This window comes from Taudactylus pleione, unplaced genomic scaffold (genome assembly GCF_031769625.1).
Source record: "Taudactylus pleione unplaced genomic scaffold, aTauple2 ptg000547l, whole genome shotgun sequence".
Classification (NCBI taxonomy): Eukaryota; Metazoa; Chordata; class Amphibia; order Anura; family Myobatrachidae; genus Taudactylus; species Taudactylus pleione.
In genome coordinates this window covers 1,501,940-1,525,366 of record NW_028284949.1, presented here as the reverse complement: position 1 = coordinate 1,525,366, position 23,427 = coordinate 1,501,940, and the positions used below count along the sequence as shown (strand labels likewise).

At 43.6% G+C, this 23,427-nt stretch overlaps 1 protein-coding gene across 3 annotated transcripts in view; it reads left to right on the top strand.

The window, feature by feature from the left end:
• The first annotated feature begins 52 nt into the window (after positions 1-52).
• LOC148500738 (uncharacterized) overlaps positions 53-23,427 on the top strand; it is a 28,250-nt gene continuing 4,875 nt past the window's right edge. For 2 of the 3 annotated variants that reach the window (XM_088451319.1, XM_088451317.1), the window contains exons 1-6: positions 59-97; positions 1,822-1,878; positions 2,742-2,798; positions 20,995-21,073; positions 21,193-21,290; positions 21,431-22,340. In XM_088451319.1, the coding sequence (XP_088307445.1) occupies positions 2,769-2,798; positions 20,995-21,073; positions 21,193-21,290; positions 21,431-22,340 (1,117 nt within the window). In that variant the 5' untranslated portion in view covers positions 59-97; positions 1,822-1,878; positions 2,742-2,768. Of the gene's footprint in view, positions 98-1,821; positions 1,879-2,160; positions 2,246-2,741; positions 2,799-20,994; positions 21,074-21,192; positions 21,291-21,430; positions 22,341-23,427 lie in introns of all 3 variants that reach the window. The other variant, XM_088451318.1, reaches the window with a different exon arrangement.

The following is a 23,427-nucleotide window of genomic DNA, read 5'->3' as shown; positions in this document are numbered from 1 at the left end:
ATGTTCTTATAGCCTACCAGTCACAGAGCACAGGAGGCGGGGCTACGAGGGCTTTAGCTGCCATTTTCTCATAGACAATCCTGACAGCAGCAGCCAGGTAATGTTCTCTGTATATGTGATATTATTATTATTATTATTATTATTATTATTATTATATAGAGAGCGGACTGTACAGTGATATATGATGAAGAACAACACAGCTCCCAGCACATACTGGTCATATGTGGTATTATTATAATATAGGGGGGAGGGGACAGTATAGTGCTATATAATGGGGAATAACACAGCTCCCAGCACACACTGGGGTAGATGTATTATTGCGGCACTTAACGTGCCGCTATAATGCTTCCCGCTTCACCTCTTTACCGAGGCAAAGCAGGAAGCACTACCGATGAGATGTATAAACATCTCATCGGCTGTTAACTCCCCCCTCCGGCGCTACCCGCTAGAGACAGCAGCGCATCAGCCTAGTACTGATGCGCTGTGTCTCTTTCCCGGCCGGCTCCACTGAGCATGCGCGGGATCTCGCAAGTATCGCGAGATCCCCGCGTGGAGCCGGCAGCCGCCGCAACAGGGACAGCGCTGTCCCTGCTGTGGGGATAGGCTAGCGCCAGGCTGTAGCTGTCGATAACGACAGCTACTGCCGGACGAACGGTCAGACGATCTGACCGTTCGTACATAGCCCAGGCTATCAGCGCTGCTATCTTGTAGATAGCAGCGCCGATAATGACAGGGGCACATAGCGCCCCTGTCATTGACCGCCCAGACCCCCGATCATACATCGGGGAGAAGCGGTATCAGCGCACATAACGTGCGCTGATACCGTTTCTGGGCTTCATACATCTACCCCACTATGTGATATTATTATTATATAGGGGAGAGGGGACAGTGATATATGATGGGGGATAACACAGCTCCCAGCACACACTGATATGTGGTATTACTATTATATAGGGGAGAGCGGACAGTACAGTGATATATGATGGGGGATAACACAGCTTCCAGCACACACTGATGTGTGGTATTATTATTATATAGAGGAGAGGGGACTGTACAGTGATATATGATGGGGATAACAAAGCTCCCAGCACACACTGATATGTGATATTATTATTATATAGGGGAGAGGGGACAGTGATATATGATGGGGGATAACACAGCTCCCAGCACACACTGATATGTGGTATTATCATTATATAGAGGAGAGGGGACTGTACAGTGATAGATGATGGGGGATAACACACCTTCCAGCACACACTGATATGTGATATTATTATTATATAGGGGAGAGGGGACAGTGATATATGATGGGGTAGAACACAGCTCCCAGCACACACTGATATGTGGTATTATTATTATATAGAGGAGAGGGGACTGTACAGTGATATATGATGGGGATAACAAAGCTCCCAGCACACACTGATATGTGATATTATTATTATATAGGGGAGAGGGGACAGTGATATATGATGGGGGATAACACAGCTCCCAGCACACACTGATATGTGGTATTATCATTATATAGAGGAGAGGGGACTGTACAGTGATAGATGATGGGGGATAACACAGCTCCCAGCACAGACTGGGACAACCTCACATATAGGTGATAGGGTGGTTGAACACGTGATAATTTTCAGTTCTTGTTCTGTACAGAGAGGTAAGGAGGTAAGCACACTGACCTTCAATAGTTGCTAGTTGTAAGTTTTATTTCCGGTTAAGGTAATCGTCAGGAACAGTGAATTACTATATCTATGAATTTTACTTTACAATGCAAACATCAGCAAAACACATTACAATAACATTAGTATTTTTATTCTTCAGGAACTCAGCAACTCGCGGAATCACCCGTTTTACCTGGAACCCTGTGGATTCTCAAAGGTTAGTATAATTGACAATTTACCAAATAACTTCTTAGTATTAAAATTAACTTAATGTAATACTGCTACTCTCTATACTTGCTTAACTGCTAAAGTGTCATCTAACTAATTACTACTTTGGTCTAAGGACAATCAGTTAAGTAAAGTCCAACAATAAAAATCTACTGGTCCTTATATAACCTCCCTTCTCTCTCGCGTAGCACTCCAAAGTTCACGCTTGCTTACGTGCTGTCCACTCTGCGCCCTTGAGGCTAACTACAAGGTCTTTTGCTCCCCTGTTTAGGGTCCATAGTACAGTCCGAACTTGCGCCCCCTTCTAGCCTCATAGGAGCATTTTAATCGGCTGAGCCACAACTTCTGAACAATAGGTGTGTACAACGTCCTCTCGGTGTAATGAAACAAAGTCATCTTAAAACACTATATTTATATTCATACATACTGAGAGTCATAAGCTTTATCTTGCTATATTTATGCCATTTCTAACATACGTAGCCCCCTCTTCTATACATTACAATTATAGCTGTATCCCAGAAGATGAATTGCTTACTTCTAGATTATCAAATTCCTCCCCACTTAAAACATGCGTGTCCTCACGTATGAGCTAACTATAATTACTTTTAATTTTCTAAACTACTGGTTCTAAAACACATAGAGTCAACAATTCCTAAATAACTTTTACTTTACTATCTGTATCTGAGAGATAAGGAGGTAAACACATTGACCTTCAATAGTTGTTAGTTGTAAGTTTTATTTCCAGTTAAGGTAATATTCAGCAACAGTGAATTACTATATGTATGAATTTGACTTTACAATGCAAACATCAGCAAAACACATTACAATAACATTAGTATTTTTATTTTTCAGAAACTCAGCAACTCGTGGAATCACCGGATGGACCTGGAACCCTGTGGATTCTCAAAGGTTAGTATAACTGACAATTTACCAAATGACTTCTTAGCATTAAAATTAACTCAGTGTAATACTGCTACTCTCTATACTTGCTTAACTGCTAAAATGTCCTCTAACACAGGTCTGCGAAATTAAAGGTATTGAAAGCTTTTTTAAAAATACTTTTATATTCTTAATTATACTCCTGTATACATCAAGAAATACTATATTAAAAAAAAAATACCACATCACATTTACCTATAAGGGGGTTAGAAAAAACAAGGTTTAATTGTTTTTGACATATTTATTGTGAAATACGAAGAAGTGTAGATGATAACACTGTGTTTTTGTCTTAATGACATAATAAAATAACAATAAAATCAAACAATAATAGAAACAAAACCATAATTATTGACAAAATCGTTAATATCTTGATTTTTTTGTCTTCAAACTTTGTTTTGTCGCTTTTCGCTTATAAGCTTTTTCTGTGTCATCTCTGTGTATCATCCAGCAGTAGTCAGCCATCATGCTGATGTCCTAACGACCCTGGTATCTTCTTTCTACATCTTTAATATCTTGGTGGAACCGTTCACCCTGTTCTTCAATGTAGTGTAGTGTGTGTAGTGTGTACTGTGTGTGTGTGTATGTGGTGGTAGGCAGGGGTTAAAATGAGCCGGCACAGGGCAAAACTATGTTGCATCTGTTGTATTTGGTTCCACCTTCGCCAGCTCACCTTGTAGTTGTAGTTGTTGAGTGTGTGCAATGTTCCTTTAGACAGTATGGGGTTTAGGCCCTTTATAAATTTCAGCTCCAGGCCCATGTGGACCTTAATCTGGCACTGGGCGGGGGGAAGTTTTATGACAAGAACTGAATTGCAACGTTCTATACTACCGATTGAATTCATTTAAGACACTGTTTTATAATAAATGTAGGCAGAATACATTTATTACTTTAAAGAATATGAAATAAATGACTTATTCATAAATACACGTTTTGCAGAAAACGTGATGTGATAGGCAAAATCGGGAGTCATTTTTGTGTTCAGAAGCCAAAAATCTATAAGTATCACATAAATTCGTTAAAAAAGCTTTTTCATCGCAGACTTGTGTAATTAATTACTACTTTGCTCTAAGGACAATCAGGTAAGTAAAGTCCGACAATAAAAGTCTAGCGCTTTCTCTTTCGATGGTGCACAATTAGTTGCCTGGTTGATAGAGTTAATCTATGTTGGTGATCATTTTATTTTAACTCCTGTTGCAATTGTCCACTAACTGGCAGCTAAAATAAAGTTTATATCTGTATTCCACTGAAAGTGACTCCTACTGAGGCTTAATCCTGGCAGTATCAGTTACTATGTTGTGATGATAAATGACAGTAGCAATTTGGGAGAACTTTAGATGACAAATGTTGTTTTAGTTTTGTAACTTAAGGGAGCTGCAACAAGTCTAACAAAGTTCAATCGTTTGACTTCATATTTTTGGCTGAACTCTCCTGAGGGCTCAATCCTGCAACTAGATTAGACAGCCTTTTGATACATTGTAGCAAAGCTGTGATGAAAGAGTAATTCTAGCATTTTCTGTATTTCTGAAGTCAGTTCTCTCCCTTTCCTTGGACCGGCTTTATTAATGATGCAGGCTGACTTGAAGCCTCAATGAGGTGAACTAGCCGGGTTAACTTTAATTATCCTTCTTTATCTTATACACTATTATTGTGTGGGAAATCTCACTGAGCTATCGGACTGGAGTCCTGCTTGTCTTATGCTGAATGAAGGGAACCTGCTTTATCTGGTTGCCTGGAGATAGCTGCGTCTGGGGTGCGAGTGCAATGTGATCTCTTACTACGGGACCAGTCTCACTTGCTCCCTCAGTCTGCGGAGAGTCTCACCGTCCCGTCTTCAGGTAGATCAGCTCCGCCTATTTCTGGCTCCTGGCTATGACCTCTGAGACTCCTCCCCCTCCATCCCCCTCTTTCCGCTGGTCTCTACCGGAAGGATTGAAAGTTGGGTCTCTGGTCCCCGCGATGCCCCTGGTGCTCCTCGCCCAACTCTGCTTCTCCTTTCGACTGTCCACTGTCAGTTACCAGTCACCTCAGGTAACCGCGGTGGAACGAGCCTCTCCTCCGTCAAACCGTCAAAGTCGCCTAAGGAACTGCGCGGTCACTCCAATGTTCACGCTTACGCGCTGCCCACTCTGCGCCCTCGAGTCTAACTACAAGGTCTTTTGCTCCCCTGTTTAGGGTCCATAGTACAGTCCCGACCTCGTGCCCCCTTCTAGCCCCATAGGAGCATTTTAATCGGCTGAGCCACAACTTCTTAACAATGGGGGTGTACATCGTCCTCTCAGAGTAACGAAACAAAGTCAACTTAAAACACTATATTTATAATAATACATACTGAGTGTCATATGCTTTATTGTACTATATTTATGCTATTTCTAACATACATAACTCCCTTTTCTATATACATTACAATTATAACTGTATCCTAGAAGATTAATTGCTTACTTTTGGGTTATCACATATGAGGAGTAATAACACATGTCCCAGCGCACACTGATATGTGGTATTATTATTGTCATACAGGGGAGAGGGGACTGTACAGTGATATATGAGAAGTAATAACAGCTCCCAGCATACACTGATATGTGGTATTATTATATAGGGGAGAGGGGACTGTACAGTGATATATGAGGTTGAATAACAAAGCTCCCAGCACACACTTTTATATATTCTTATTATATAGGGAAGAGGGGACCGTACATTAGTATATAAGAGGGAATAACACAGCTTCCAGCAAGCACTGATATGTGGTATTATTATTATATAGAAGAGGAGACTTTACCGTGATATATGAGGGGGAATAACACAACACCCAACACACACTGATATGTGGTATTATTATTGCTATTGTTATTATTATTATTTAGGGGATAGGGGACTGTACAGTGTTATATGAGGAGTGAGGAGACAGTACCATGATATATGTGGGGGAATAACACAGCTCCCAGTACTTACTGATATGTGGTATTATTATTATATAGGGAGAGGGGACTGTACAGTGATATATGTCGGGGAATAACACAACTCCCAGCACACACTGATATGTGGTATTATTGTTATAGGGGAGAGGGAACTGTACAGTGATATAGGAGGGGGAATAACACAGCTTCCAGCACACACTGATATGTGGTAGTAGTATTATTATATAGGAGAGAAGGGACAGTAAATTTTTATATGAGGTGGAATAACACAGCTCCCAGAACACAATAATATGTGGTATTATTATTATAAAGGGTGGGAGGGACTGTACAGTGATATATTAAGGGGAATAACAAAGCTCCCAGCACACATTATGTGGTATTATTATTATTATATAGGAGAAAGGGCACTGTATAGTGTTATATGAGGAGGAATATCACAGCTCCCAGCACACACTGATATGTGATATTAATATTGTATAGGGTAGAGCACACTGATACAGTATATGAGCGAGATTAACACAGCTCCCAGCACACACTGATATGTGGTATTATTATATAGGGGAGAGGGGACTGTACAGTGATATATGAAGAGTATTACCACAGCTCCCAGCACACACTGATATGTGGTATTATTATATAAGAGATGGGGACTGTACAGTTTTATATGTGGGGGAATAACACAGCTCCCAGCACACACTGATATGGGGTAGTATTATTATATAGGGAAGAAGGGACTGTACATTTATATATGAGGTGGAATAACACAGCTCCCAGAACACACTGATATTGGGTATTATTATTATAAAGGGTCGGAGGGACTGTACAGTGATATATTAAGGGGAATAACACAGCTCCCAGCGCACATTATGTGGTATTATTATTATATAGGAGAAAGGGGACTGTATAGTGTTATATGAGGAGGAATATCACAACTCCCAGCACACACAGATATGTGGTATTATTACATAGGGGGGGAGGGGACTGTACTCTGATATATGAGCAGGATTAACACAGCTCCCAGCACACACTGAAATGTGGTCTTATTATTATATAGGGGGGAGGGGACTGTACAGTAATATATGAGGGGGAATAACACATCTCCCTGCACACACTGATATGTGGTATTATTGTTATATAGGTGAGAGGGAACTGTACCGTGATATATGAGGGGGCAAAAAGCAACTCCCTGCACATATTGATATGTGGTATTATATAGCGGAGAGGGGGCTGTCCAGTGATATATGAGGGAATTAACACAGCTCCCAGGATACACTGATTTGTGGTATTATTATTATATAGGGATAGGGTGATGTACAGTGATATATGAGGGGAATTAACACAGCTCCAAACACACACTGATATATGGTATTATTATATAGGGGAGAGGGGACTGTACATTTATACATGAGGGGGAATAATAGAACTCCCAGAATACACTGATATGTGGTATTATTATATAGGGGGTGGGGTCTGTACAGTGATATATCGGGGGTAGTAACAGCATCCAGCACACACTGATATGTGGTATTATATTTATATAGGGAAGAAGGGACTGATGGGGAATATCACAGCTCACGGCACACACTGATATGTGCTTTATTATATAGGGGAATTGTGTAAATAATTGTGTAAAAGGGGTACTGCTGAGTATCATAATATGAATAAGGGACAATACTATATGGTGTACTGTGAATTGGGTGAATCAAGATTGTGCTACTGTGTGGTGTAATTTGAATTGGGAATACTATTGCAAGATCACACCTCTTTTTCAGCGCACGTCTACGGTGCACGCTGTCCCTTTTTTTATAAATGCGCAGAGTGGGCGGGGTGAGTTCCACCACTTCTCTAGGACCACTTTAAGCACTGTAAGGGGGGAGGGTACCGTTCAGTGGGCCTGATTCAGCAATCATAACTGCGATTACGGACGCAGTGAAACTGAGAAAATATGCTAGTGCTTGCAAAAGCTCAGCCGCCATAAAGACACCCTCTTCTGCTTTCTCACATCCGCCCTACCTTACATTCCAGCGTAAACATCGGTGACATCGACGGAGATCGGCCCCCCATGCACATTAAATCAAGTCAGACTCTACGTAGAAACTGCAAGCCTCATTGCACGCAGTGAGTACTGTGTTTGCCATCACAGTGGCTAATTTATGCACACCCATGAAACGGCTTCTAAATGGACAGGCACGCCCATCACCACCCCCAAACGCTCACAGCCTGTCACTCACTCACTCTGCATCCTTAAGTGCAGTGTGATCGCCACTCGTGCAGTGCATACGCATGCGCAGTAACTTTCGCTCGATCTGTGTATGCTGTTGCAATTGAGATCCGTGCTAAATGAGGCCCAGTGATTTATGAAGGGGAATAACAAAGCTCCCTGCACTGACTGATATGTGGTATTATTATTATATAGTGGGAGGAGTTATATATATATGAGGGAGTTATATATGAGGGAGGAGTAACATAGCTCCCGGGACACAATGATATGTGGTATTATTATTATACAGGTATATTGGAGAGGGGACCATAGAGTGATATATGAGGGGCATAAAACAACTCCCAGCAGACACTGATATGTGGCATTATTATATAGGGGAGGGAACTGTACAGTGATATATGTGGGGAAATAACACAGCTCCCAGCACACACTGACACTTTCTATCATTATTATTACTATTTTCTAGGCCAGAGGGGAATGTACAGTTATATATGAGGGGGAATAACACAGCATCCAGCACACACTGATATGTGATATTACTCAGCTAATGCAACAAACTGCTGAGATACAGACCAGAGTGTGCTAGAAGCACCAGAGCAAAAAGCAATCCCCCAGGCAGGAAAGAGGAACTGCATGGGTTGTGACAGGTGCAGGGTGCTAGAATGAACAGTACAGTTCTGTCTGCAGCTCTGTTAGAGCTGAAATCTCTCTGGGGCTTGCGGCCACAAGACCCTACCACAAGGGTCTCGTCACAAGCCCGATGGTCTTGACCATCGCGACCATCTTCCTGGCCGCTCGCTTTAGTTTAGGTGGTCACCCACAGCTATGCGAGCGGCCAGGAGGCCGTTCTAAAGAATAAAAAAGACCGACCCTGATTCAGAGCGAGCGCTCTGTCAGAGCATCCGGCTCTGAATCAGGCCCTGTGTCTCTTATGTAGTTTCTTCTCTCTTATGCAGGGGTTTTGACCTTACATTATACAGCGGGATATGCACTATATGTAACCCTTTGGATATGAGTGCCTTCATTTAGCATTGTGCACTACTTTTGCATATGAGGCTTTGGTTTTTATTCATTGTAGATTCTGCAGGCAGCATATTGCAGGACTTTTTTAGCTGTGCTTATTCGCTTCTCCGTTATATATCTGATTACATGGGGATGTTAGCTAGTTATTTGCTCGTTTCTGTATACCCTTCCTTTTTCTTTTTTTGTATCCACGATATGTCAGACCCATCATGATTTATAGAGGTGGCACACCTCTGACACAGTTCCATTTATTATCTTATGTTACTTATATATAAATATACACACACATAATCTATTTTCAACATCTGTGCATTTGATTTTAGGTACCAAAGAGGACCTTTTTCCTTTTTATGTTTTGTGTATTATAGTGTAATCTGTCTATCTATGAGTTTTTAATCACATGATATAATCTTCAGTACAAAAAGTTATTTGCAGCAGTGCTCCCACCCTTGTTATTTTGTGTGTGTATATGTGTATGTATAATATATATATGTGTATATACAGTCAGGTGCATAAATATTGGGACATTGACAGAATTTTCATATTTTGGCCTCTATTCACCACCACAATGGCTTTGAAATGAAACAAACAAGATGTGCTTTAACTGTAGACTTTCTGATTTAATTGAGGGTAATTACATCCAAATCAGGTGAACGGTGTAGGAATTACAACGGTTTCTATATGTGCCTCCCACTTTTTAAAGGGCCAAAAGTAATGGGACTATCAACTCAAAAGCTATTTCATGGACAGGTGTGGGCTATTCCGTCGTTATTTCATTATCAATTAAGCAGGTAAAAGGTCTGGAGTTGATTCTAGGTGTGACATTTACATTTGGAATCAGTTGCTGTCGACTCTCAATATGAGATCCAAAGAGCTGTCACTATCAGTGAAGCAAGCCATCATTAGGCTGAAAAATCAAAACAAACCCATCAGAGAGATAACAAAAACATTAGGTGTGCCCAAATCAACTGTTTGGAACATTCTTAAAAAGAAAGAACGCACCACAGAGCTCAGCAACACCAAAAGACGCAGAAGACCACGGAAAACAACTGTGGTGGATGACAGAAGAATTATTTCCCTGGTGAAGAAAAACCCCTTCACAACAATTGGCCAAATCAAGAACACTCTCCAGGAGGTAGGTGTATATGTGTCAAAGTCAACACTCAAGAGAAGACTTCACAAGAGTGAATATAGAGGGTTCACCACAAGATGTAAACCATTGGTGAGCCTTAAAAACAGAAAGACCAGATTAGAGTTTGCCAAACAACATCTAAAAAAGCCATTACAGTTCTGGAACAACATCCTATGGACAGATGAGACAAAGATCAACTTGTACCAGAGTGATGGGAAGAGAAGAGAATGGAGAAGGAAAGGAACTGCTAATGATCTAAAACATACCACCTCATTAGTGAAGCATGGTGGTGGTAGTGTCATGGCTTGGGCATGTATGGCTGCCAATGGAACTGGTTCCCTTGTATTTATTGATGATGTGACTGCTGACAAAATAATCAGCAGAATGAATTCTGAAGTGTTTCGGGCAATATTATATGCTCATATTGAGTCAAATGCTTCAGAACTCATTGGACGGCGCTTCACAGTGCAGATGGACAATGACCCGAAGCATACTGCAAAAGCAGGAATAAAAATATAGGAACCTGCGCTTCACAATGGGCAGCTACTGGTGTCAAAGGATAATCCCTATTAATACCCCCAAACAGAACGTATAAATCACAATATAAAACAGTCACCAGAGCGCACAGGAATATAGGATATGAACTGGAAATCCAATGAGGTAAGTAGTACCCCTATAATAACAATATACAAAATGTTCAAAAATAGTAAATATATAAAATTCTTGCAGTCTTTCACCGTAGTCACAATAGGTGTGTTTATTTCTATATGTATCCAAGATGTGTTTTTCACAGAGATCTTCTCACTCCCATATCACACTCGTGCATATGAAAAAGAGGGAGAAAAGACCATCGTAGTGCATTACCATTTATTTAAATGAAATAATTCGACATCCGGATAAAAACATATCCACCAGAATATGATAAAATTCAAGGCGTGAATGGGGGTGTAGACAGAATACACCAAAATCGTTAGTAGAGCCCTTCCTGGGAACAGGAATTCATGGAACCCCAACGACCTGCAGTGTCTCTGAAGAGTCTCCACTTCCTGGATACAAGCCTTGGACTGGGACACCAACGCGTTTCAACTATAGATTGTCTTTTTCAAGGAGACACCTTGAAGGTCATGCTCCATGTAGGTCCTATTTGTGGTTATGCTCCATGTAGATCTTATTTGTGGTTATGCTCCATGTAGATCCTATTTGTGGTTATGCTCTATGTAGGTCTTATTTGTGGTTATGCTGTATGTAGGTCCTATTTGTGGTTATGCTCTATGTGTGTACTATTTGTGGTTATGCTCTATGTAGGTACTATTTGTGGTTACGTTCTATGTAGGTAATATTTGTGGGTACATTCTATGTAGGTACTATGTGGTTATGCTCTATGTAGGTCCAGTATGTGATTATGCTCTATGTAGGTCCTATTTGTGGTTATGCTCTATGGAGTTCCTATGTGTGGTTACGTTCTATGTAGGTACTATTGTGGTTATGCTCTATGTAGGTCCTATTTGTGGTATTGCTCTTTGTAGGTCCTGTTTGTGGTAATGCTCTTTGTAGGTCCTGTTTGTGGTTATGCTCCATGTAGCTCCTGTTTGTGGTAATGCTCTTTGTAGGTCCTGTTTGTGGTTATGCTCCATGTAGCTCCTGTTTGTGGTAATGCTCTTTGTAGGTCCTGTTTGTGGTTATGCTCTATTTCTACTTCAGGGTCCATAGGGGGTCCACAGGGTTGACCTTGGGGTATAGTTTGGGAACCAAATCCGGGCACCACGCAGTTAAAGCTTTTAGCTCCCAGGATGCACTTGGGTCCACTCTCCCTATAACCCCACCCCCAAGCCAGAGGCACCTCAGTTCAAGTTGGTGCCCGGCCGGAGGCGGGTCACCGTTTAGTGCAGTGGGGAGCTGATTAGCAGCCCCTAAGCTTTATTTTTTCTAAAGGACAAAGTTTTTTATTTGTACTTAGGATTCTTCAGAGCGGCAGCGTCAGACTGTCCATGGGACGTCTAAGCTGCCGCTCCGTCACTCCGCTGGCGCTGAGACGCCAGTACAGATCTGGGGATCTCAGCGGGACCCCAGAGTCTGTACTAGCCGGACTCTGGGGTCCCGCTGAGATCTAGCCGGGCGCCCAGGACTGCTGCCAGATCCACGGGGAGCAGGTAAGGCGCGGGTCACCGCATTAGAAATGCAGTCCTGTGCCTCCGGTCTCTGGGGACAGACCGGAGGCGCCGGCAGTGGCGGCGGGCCCCCCATACCCCGTGTGTCCACTAGACCACCAGGGACTTAGTGTTCGGTGTAGGGAGCCGGCGTCCCGGGGGTTAATAGCCGGCCAGGGGAGGCAGCCTTCCCTGTTACAGCGGCTCCTCCCCTCAGCTCAGCGCGCCTTTCAGTATCTATAGTCTGGCGTCGCTGAGCTGCTTCCTCCGCGGGCCACGCTTCTTCTGAGGTCTCCAGCGGCCATTTCTTTGTGGTGCAGCAGAAATCTCCGGAGATGGCAGTTGGTCCAGTCCCCCTGCGTACCTCACCATCAGGTCAGTGTACACAGCGCTGTAGCCTTCCCAGACACTGAATCTGGGTAAGTTGCATGCAGTGTAATAGTGCAGTATATTATATGACATGTTTATGTATATATGTGTATATCTGCATTGTATGTGACTTATGCTAGTGCTGACTGTACTTTATTCTCTCACCTGTCAGTGTATATCTATCCCTTTTCCTTATCTGCCCTAATACAGCTGTGCTTGGGGTGGTTCTGAGACCTCACATTTATATATTTGTTAATATTTGTGAGGTTTGTCACATACTGTTGCGTGCTGCACGTTGCCATATTTTGAGTGGAACTGTGTGTTGCATACGCTGAAAATGGGTCCCTGCAGCTAATTTTTAGTATCAGTCAGGACCAGTATAGCGCTGCTTGATTGCAAGGCTTGGTCAGATATGTCTGACCAGGAGATAGAGCGTTATACTGCACCCATTTTTACTATCCTGCAAGCCATGTGCTGCAGGTGTTCGTGCGGAGGATTTAACTCTTAAGGGGTTCTGTATGTGGCGTCATCGGGTGACGGCCACTTTCACGACCCCCTTGGGTGGTTTGTTTTCTCGGGATCCTCTTAATTGCGGATCGCCGGGCGGGCCCCATTGTTGTACCTCACTTGGGGTTACTTCACCATACTGCCCTTTTTCATCTCAGGGTATCTTGCAGTTTCTTGCACTCTTCCCCTGTGACACAGACTATTGCTCCCTGCAGGGGTTTTTCGAGTATATGAATTCTCCCTGGTGTCACAATAGTCTGTCATGCCCCTTGCAGGGATTACCACAACAGCCACCCTGGGTGGATGTCGTTTTTCTACGAAACGCAAATTGGTGTGGTTGACGCCCTGTGGTTACTTCCCAGTTGGCTCTGCCGTGAACTGGATACTGTTTTGGGCTCTTTCCCTATTACACGGGGGGAAGCCTATTTCAAGTATTATTATCCCTGCTTTAGGGCTGGTAGCAGGTCCATTCTGGTTAGAGTGAATGTTGATCTGCACCTGTATCATACACCCTCAGTATTACGGGCCTTCTGGTTCCCTTTTGCTGACTAGCGGGTGGATCGCATGGTGGGACTCTGGCTGTTGCCAGATATGAGGTATTACAACAGTGTTTGGCCTCCTGTCCCAAATTCCCTGAGGTCATCACGAGCCCCTCCTGTGGTGGATGGGCGTGTTACTCGTCGGATTACAGACGTTACTACGCATCCCATTCCTGCGTGGTCGGATTCTTCTGATCCGTAGGTGGTAACTCTGCCTGAAATCAGTATACTCGCTTTCAGGGGTTGTTACCCATCCTACCATGGCTATAGCATGGTTGGTTAATACTATTGCATACTGAGCTGATGCATTTGTGATGTTTTTTCCCCTCCAACACGTCTGGGGTTCAAATGTATTTGGTCGCTCACATAATATATGCAGTTGTCATAGGTGGACATGCCTATATTGGATACCAGTCTCCTAACTTTCAGAGTTCCGGCTGCGACGGTATCCTCCGTAATACCCTATGGCTGCGCTCTGGGAATGCAGAGGTGCAGATACCATCTATAGGGTAGATCTTGTTGGGTCCTGACCTTGACAGTGGCAGTACAAATTTCCCGCCTTCAGCTATGCCCACTACAGGGCCTCAGACTAAGTCTATTAAGTCTTTTTGTCCTCTGGGTCAGCCTAAAGGTCTGTTTCTTCATAGACTGTCGGCCTTTACAAGAGCCGACATATCCAGTACCGAGCAGGCCTGGACTGCCAGCCGATCCTGCTTCTGAACCTATGGATATATCGTCAGCCTGACAAGACAGGCCTACCACTGGGAGATGGCGATTTTCTAAGTTCGCCCGGTACTAGTGTCTAGTTTCCGCGGCTATGTGGGTAGGAGGGTACGCCCTCTCTTTGCTCAGGCGGCCTATTTCCATGTGATGGTACGCAGGCCCTTATTCGGACCCGAACAGGGCCTTACAAATCCAGAAAGCTATACAGTTGTTGCGGTAAGCGGAGCTAATTGGGCCATCCCCACTTTCTCAGCGAGAGACTGGTTGTTCTGCTTTCTTTCTGGTGCGGTGGCTGAATGGTCCTCTTTGGCTTATTCTCTGTCTCAATTCCCTGAACCAGTTCCTAAAGCTACCTGGGCTCAGGAGGCAATCCCTATGCTCCATCATACTATGTTTGGAACCTGGGGACTTTATGGTATCACTGGATATACAGGACGCGTGCCTACGGGTACTTACAGAGACCTTGCCTCAGCATGGACTGAGATTTGCTGTATCACAGCACTTACGATTTTTCGGGCTCTGCCTGTTGGGACTGTCCTCAGCCCCACAGAGGTTTACCAGCGTTTTGGATTTTCTGACAGTTCTTCTGTTCAGTATATCCCAATGCTCCTGTACCAGGATCACCGGGGTACTTTACAGCCGGGTCAGGTTGACTGTGGCTTCTTCAGGGTGCAGACGTTTAATCAATGGGGAAAAAGTCCTCCCTGCATCCCTCTCTGGGTATTCTTCACCTAGGAGCCCTGCTGGATTCTCAGAATCTGAGAATTCTTCTGGCGTAAGACGGCATCCCCACTTTTCCATTAGGAGTACATGGATGTCTGCACAGTCGACATATGTCTTTACACTCTGGGATGCATGGTCCACTATTCAGTGTCTGCCTTTGGAAGGGTGGAATGGGCTTAGTTCCATTCCAGGCCTTTCCATAATTGGCTTATCTCCAGATGGAAAAAGTTTTTTCTGTCTGCTCACTGTTCAAACGATGATGCTCTCCCCGGAGGCAAGTCGGTCCCTTTTCGGGTGACTATGGCCATCTCGTCCTGGGTATTCTTTGCTAAGGACAGTGTCTGGTTCGCATCCATTTCAGTGCAGTTGGATGTCTGTCGATTCCACCCTGTCAATTAACTTGTTGGAACTTTAGCCTGTCTTGGGCCTTCACTCTGGCATAGCCCTTGTTTCCCGGTGAACCTGAAAAAGTTCAGTCCGACAGGGTCAGAACTGTGGCTTCCTTTTTAGCAATACTGTTCGTTGGGTGGCAATGTCAGGTACTATATGTCGTAACATTCGGACATTGTCTGAGGGTCTCCTCCCGACCATCTCGACAGTGTTCATTTCAGGTGCTCTCCATTGGGAAGCGGGAGTCCTCAGCTGTCACGACGTGCATCCCGGGGACTAGTCTCTTCCCCAAGAGAGGTTTCATCTCCTGGTGAGCAGGGGGGGGGGCTCTCCTGAAGTGACCCTCATGGCCTTCTGACTCTATCACACTATGGTGTTACAGTCCAACTCTGGGGATTCTGAAGCAACCTTCAGTGACTCTTTGTCGGTGAAGTGGTTCTTCCAATATGTGTACCTGTGTTCTCCGGTCTCCATTCTTCCTCGAGGGAAGTGTTTCAATCGAGACGGAGATGCTTTCCTGCTGGTGGCTCCTGATTGCCCCAGATGTCAGGGGTACTTGGTTTTTCTCTCCATCAATACTCCATTCCTGATGCTTCACTGCCCAGACCTGTTGTCTCAGGGTCCTGGGGTTTGCCTTGGACCTGGGTCATTTGTCTTTGACTGCGTCCCTACAGTGGTCTTACGGCTTCCCTGGCTTTGTCATCGTTGGAATGATTAGAGCACATGGATCAGCTTTTGCTGGGACCTACCACAAACTGTGGCAGCCATAATTCTTATGGTATTATACCTGTCGATGCGATCCTCTGGTGTCCAGGATTATCAGATATTCTGGCATTCCTTCCGTCTGGCTTGGGTTTCACCCTCGGCCTGGCCTTCCTGACAGTGCGGATCTCTACACTGTCAGTATGATTAAGATATGGAATTGCTCCGCTCTGGTATCCAGTTCATCCTTTGGAGTGTTTTCTGGATTATGCCTCCAGTTGTCCTCCCTAGGGACTCCTTGGGAGCTAGTAGTGGTTCTTCGTTAACTCCGGGGAAAGTTAATGGAACCGCGGGTTGTGATAGCCATTACATGGTCTATTGCTTTGGCTTTCTCTCTTTCTCTCAGGGAGTTTATATCAACCAGGTGAGTGTCGGAATTGGGAGCGTTCTCATGTGGCTCCCTCTTCTGGAGGGCATCTTGTCAGGGTGTGAGTTGCTCTCACCCTGTGTTTCTTCTTAGTGATTTTTAGGTTCCATATTATTCTGGAACTTATGGTGCGGCCATTCAGTCCCCAGTCCTCTCGGCTGGTGTGGCCTCTGTGGATTTATGTGATCCGTTCAAGTTCCTGACGGAAATCGGACTCCTTATTGGTGGTCTGAGATTTCTGGTTTTAACAGGAAAAGATGGCCGGCCTGTGGCCAAATGTTGGCTGGACGGCCTCGTATGTCTTCTTCAGGGGCCTACCCATGGGTAGGCCTTTCTGTTGTTGATGCTTGTTTTTCCTCGGGCCATGTAACCCTCGTGGGTGGCTCGCGGTGGCGCCTTGGCTGTTTTGCCTTGCTAGGTGGCCACGTGGTCTTCTGTCCACACCTTTTTAAGGTTCTGGGCATTGGTTTCCTTTGCCTCTCAGGATGCTTCCTTTTTGGCGGCGGATTCTCCTCTCAGCACAGGAGCGTCCCCTCCCTTGGTTGAACTGCTTTGGGACATCCCCAAGGTCAACCCTGTGGACCCCCTATGGGCCCTGAAGTAGAAAACAAGAGATATGGTAAGAACTTACCTTTGTTATCTCTGTTTCTACGAAGTCCATAGGATCCACAGGGCGCCCGCCCTGACGCACCTGGCTTCAAATGGGCTGTGTGGCTGGTCACCGGTTTTCCGTCTCCCATTTCTGTGAGTATGGTTATCGAGTGTTCCAGTTTTCTCTCTCTTTTTCTCTCCTCCTCTGGCCTTTGGCTACTTACAAACTGAGGTGCCTCTGGCTTGGGGGTGGGGTTATAGGGAGAGTGGACCCAAGTGCATCCTGGGAGCTAAAAGCTTTAACTGCGTGGTGCCCGGATTTAGTTCCCAACCTATACCCCAAGGTCAACCCTGTGGACCCTATGGACTTCGTAGAAACGAGATAACAAAGGTAAATTCTTACCATATCTCTTGTTGTAGTTACTATGTGTGGTTACGTTCTATGTAGGTACTATTTGTGGTTATGCTCTATGTAGGTCCTGTTTGTGGTTATGCTCTATGTAATTACTATGTGTGGTTACGTTCTATGTAGGTCCTATTTGTGTTTATGCTCCATGTAGGTCCTATTTGTGGTTATGCTCCATGTAGGTCATATTTGTGGTATTGCTCTTTGTAGGCCCTGTTTGTGGTTATGCCCCATGTAGCTCCTGTTTGTGGTTATGCTCTATGTAGGTCCTATTTGTGGTTATGCTCCATGTAGGTCCTATTTGTTGTTATGCTCCATGTAGCTCCTATTTCTGGTTATGCTAAATGTAGGTAATTGACATCTGACATGTTCTCTTACTTTGGGCCTCATTCAGACCCGGTCGCAAGCGCTGTGCGCTCGCAACTGGGTTGATGGTGGGCCAGTGCGCATGTGCGAGACCCGGATAGCGACGGGCACTCTGTCGCTCTGGGTCTCGCAACAAAGGGGGCGAGCTGTCGATGTTGAGGAGACACCTTAAAAAAGACTAAATCTATAGTTGAAACGCGTTGGTGTTCCAGTCCAAGGCTTGGATCCAGGAAGTGGAGATTCTTCAGAGACACTGCAGGTCGTTGGGGTTCCATGAATTCCTGTTCCCAGGAAGGGCTCTACTAGCGATTTTGGTGTATTCTGTCTACACCCCCATTCTCTGGTACGCCTTGAATTTTATCATATTCTGGTGGATATGTTTTTATCCTGATGTCGAATTATTTCATTTAAATAAATGGCGATGCACTACGATGGTTTTTTTCTCCCTCTTTTTCATATGCACGAGTGTGATATGGGAGTGAGAAGATTTCTGTGAAAAACACATCTTGGATACATATAGAAATAAACCCTCCTATTGTGACTACGGTGAAAGCCTGCAAGAATTTTATATATTGACTATTTTTGAACATTTTGTATATTGTTATTATATGGGTACTACTTACCTCATTGGATTTCCAGTTCATGTCCTATATTCCTGTGTGCTCTGGTGACTGTTTTATATTGTGATTTATACATACTGCAAAAGAAACCAAAGAGTTTTTTAAGGCTAAAAAGTGGAATGTTATGCAATGGCCAAGTCAATCCCCTGACCTGAATCCGATTGGGCATGCATTTCACTTGATGAAGACAAAACTGAAGGGAAAATGCCCCAAGAACAAGCAGGAACTGAAGACATTTGCAGTAGAGGCCTGGCAGAGCATCACCAGAGATGAAACCCCGCGTCTGGTGATGTCTATGCGTTCCAGACTTAAGGCTGTAATTGCCTGCAAAGGATTTGCAACAAAGTATTAAAAAGTGAAAGTTAGATTTAGGATTGTTTAGTTTGTCCCATTACTTTTGGTCCCTTAAAATGTGGGAGGCACATATAGAAACCGTTGTAATTCCTACACCGTATTCCTACACCATTCACCTGATTTGGATGTAATTACCCTCAAATTAAATCTGAAAGTCTGCAGTTAAAGCACATCTTGTTTGTTTCATTTCAAAGCCATTGTGGTGAATAAAGGCCAAAATATGAAAATTCTGTCAATGTCCCAATATTTATGCACCTGACTGTATGTATATGTGTATATATATATATATATATATATACACATATAGATACTTAAAAAAATAGGGGTGCACTCACCAGTCTCTGATGTAGATAGAAAAAAAGGTTTTTATTCCATTATGACAGCAAGTAGTAACACCAATGTTTCGGTCCCTTCTGGACCTTTGTCAAGGTATAAAAGAGATTTGCTAACATACAATATATACCCACAACCCATCCCACAAACACTTAACAAACATACATATAAAAACAGACATGGATGTACATCAAAGTCTGGAGCTCATGGTGTAGCACATCAATACATTGAATCACAGTCCCCATCTAGAACATCCACTATCCAGTGGTTCTGTCTATTCAATTAATAATTCATTATGCCGTTCACCATGATTCCAGACACCGGCGCCGATGGTGACCCTCAGGTGGACCACACGCAGCCGGAAGCAGCCACGATTACCTGATCTACAGTACATCACGTGACCAGCCATCTCCTTGTGACCAGCCATTATACAGCCATCTCCTTGTACATGATATCACACATTAATAAATAAGGCAATAAAGAACATTACTTTATATTAGTCTGGATCTTTTCTCCCTCACATAGTCTGGTCACTGGATTTACAGTAGATGAGAATGAAACAAGGGACTCAATTGCCAGGTTCCCTCACAAATGAGGCCCTTAGTACATCCCATACATGTTTAGCCAATTTAGATACACATGTAGGTAACTGGTTGGCAAATACCACTAATATCATTCTCAGTAAAACAATAATACAGATCAGTGGTAGATGGGGCATTAGCTGTAATAACCCTGTAGCTATTAGTATAAACAGGGCACATGTATTGCTAGTGGTGTTAGATGGAGATGTGATTAAGGTCTGATTCTCTATAACCGTATTCCTTACAGCTGATATAGCATGTTGCAAAGAAACTAACCTTTATGCCAAAATATAACCCCTCACCTATCACCCCACCACCCACACACACACACCAATTGCCTCTTACAGTAACTTCCTGAGTAAATAGACCTTTTTAGTCATTTAATAAATGCTCAAAATGAGAACTTTCAGATCACATAGTTCATTTATCTGTGGTGCACTTTTAAGTATGAGCACTGGTTCCTTTAGTGAGCTTTCCTATCGTATACGTTCTATTAAAGACATTACAGGAGTGAAATGACTGAGAATACTATGGAGTCAATTGAAGAGACGCAATGAGGCGAGTTCCTGCTGCAACAGCATGGAATCACCACCACTGGACCTGTAAATTGCCCCCTTATGGGGCCCGATATAGCTCCAGACTCCTGGATTTTTGTACGAGGCCCGTGGTATTGTAAGTGCGGCAAATAGCTGCATTTACTCGTGGATGTGACTGTTATGTGTCTAATTGAATCAACCCCTAAATCCTGGGGAGGTAAGTAGATCTTGGAGCATAATAGTGACATCACTAATATCTATAGTATTAAAATAGGGACATGATTCTGGAGGGGAGGGATCTGGGAGTGTCACAGTGACATCACTTATCTCTATAGTAATAATACAGGGACATTACTGGAGGGAAGGGATCTGGGAGTGTCACAGTGACATTACTTGTATATATTGTAATAATACAGGAAAATGACTACCGAGATGAGGGGGTCAGGGAGTGTCATAGTGATTATAATAATAATACAGGGACATGACTGGTGAGGTGATTATCATTGTGTGAGTCAGGTTCTTATAAGGTGTGAGAATGTCACTGTCTATGTCTCCATGCAGGAGGGGGAGCATATAGAGGAACACAAGGCTCTGTACAAGGACATGATGATGGAGAATCGCTGGCCCCTCTCATCACCGGGTAAGAGAAGACTGTCATTTATTGTATAGGGGAGAGCAGTTATGGGGGCCCCCTATATACAAACATCACCGGATAATCACATATATACAATGTACTCAGTCACTATGTGTCTCCTACAGATGGATCCAGCAACAGAAATACCCCAGAGAGATGTCCCTGTCTTCTTTATTCACAGGATTGTACAGAGGAGAATCACAGGATCCTACAGGAGCATCAGGTAGATGGAATTTAAAGTCTCTCCATACCAACGTGACTGTCACTATATGATTTATAGATCATCTGTGTATGTCTTATACACTGATATTATATTGTTTACTCTCAATGAAATTAGACTTGATTATTTTATTGGTCATTTAGATTGAAGATCTTGCTGATATCAATGTAGAAGATACAGTGGGAGAAGAAGAGACGTATGTGACTGATATTAAGGCAGAAGTTATAGAGAGAGAAGAGACGCATGTGACTGAAGTTAAGGCAGAAGATATAGACGGAGAAGAAGAGATGTATGTTACTGATAATATAGCAGAAGATAGAGAAGGAGAAGAAGAGATGTATGTGACTGATATGAAGGCAGAGGATATGGAGGGAGAAGAAGAGGCATATGTGACTGATAATAAGGCAGAGAAAATAGAGGGAGAAGAGACATATATGACTGATATAAAGGTAGAAGATACAGAGGGAAAAGAGACCTATATGATTAATATAAAGGTAGAAGATACAGAGGGAGAAGAAGAGACATATGTGAACGATATCAAGGCAGAAGATAACAAAGGAGAAGAAGAGACATATGTGACTGATATGAAGGCAGAAGTTATAGAGGGAGAAGAGACATATGTGACTGATATGAAGGCAGAAGATACAGAGGGAGAAGAGACGTATGTGACTGATATGAAGGTAGAAGATACAGAGGGAGAAGAAGAGACATATGTGACTGATATGAAGGCAGAAGTTATAGAGGGAGAAGAAGAGACGTATGTGACCGATATCAAGGCAGAAGATAACAATGGAGAAGAAGAGACGTATGTGACTGATATGAAGGCAGAAGTTATAGAGGGAGAAGAAGAGACGTATGTGTCCGATATCAAGGCAGAAGATAACAAAGGAGAAGAAGAGACGTATGTGACTGATATGAAGGCAGAAGTTATAGATGGAGAAGAAGAGACGTATGTGACTGATATGAAGGCAGAAAATACAGAGGGAGAAGAGACATATGTGAGGGGTGATCAGCAGTGTAAGGAGGAGGAAATCCCTACAGATATCACCACAGGTGAGTAATAAGGACTTATTACAGAAAAGATTCACATTCATATACTCCTTACACTACAACACAGTGCTGTAACTAGCTATGGGTGACTGGTGCCATCTCACAGGGCGCAGAGGCTCTACCCCCTGGCCCTTGCTCCTGGCTATCAGAGTGCCTACAGCCAGGATTGTTTCTGGGGCACCTGCAGAGCGTCCTGTGGACGGGCACACTGGCCAGTACTACATTGGATAATATGCTGAATATTTTTGCTCACTTCCTAATAGGAACTAGTAGACATTTCTGTAAATTGGAAGGATCACCATGATGGCGTGGAACACGTCTTTTGGGATGAAATTATTTCCTCCCACACTACTTGTCTGCTTTTTCATAATGGAAATTTGCAATAAGAAAAATATTTGTGTAAATATTCCCCAAAATGGCGACCTGTGCGCATATCCAGCTTCTCTTTCCATACATCCCATGGATATTGCACATCTTTCCTGCAAGCCTGGAGGCAGCATTGACTTGTTCACGTTCCTTCAGCTGTCATGCTCTAGTACAGGCCTGGCCAGCCTGTGGTCCTCCAGCTGTTGTGCTACTACACATCCCAGCATGCCCTGCCACAGTGTTAGCATTTTCTAATAGCCAAACTTTGGCAGGGCATGTTGGGAGTTGTAGTTTCACAGCAGCTGGAGAGCCAAAGGTTAGCTAGGCCTGGTCTAGTATGTCAGAACACATTTCATCTATAGTTTATGAAATATACTCTCCTTGTCACAATGTAAACTCCAGTGCAAGCATCGTAAATTATTAATACAAACATGTCCGCGTCTGGGTTTATCCATATTGTACATGGTACAAGCTGCGTGGTGATAGTAATGCCGTATATAAATGCAATACAGAAAGACAATTGTCGGATGTGGTCGGGGACCCGAGCCACGGGGCTGAGATGGCCACTACTGCATAACATTATGTGCTATGGCACCATCAGAGGGAAATCTTGACATTATAGGCTTTATACTGTCTGCATATATAATGATGTACAATGTACATTGTTTGCATCTGGCTGTGGCATTTGAACATCATCTGGTGGCTGCACCACCAAGGCTGTTAC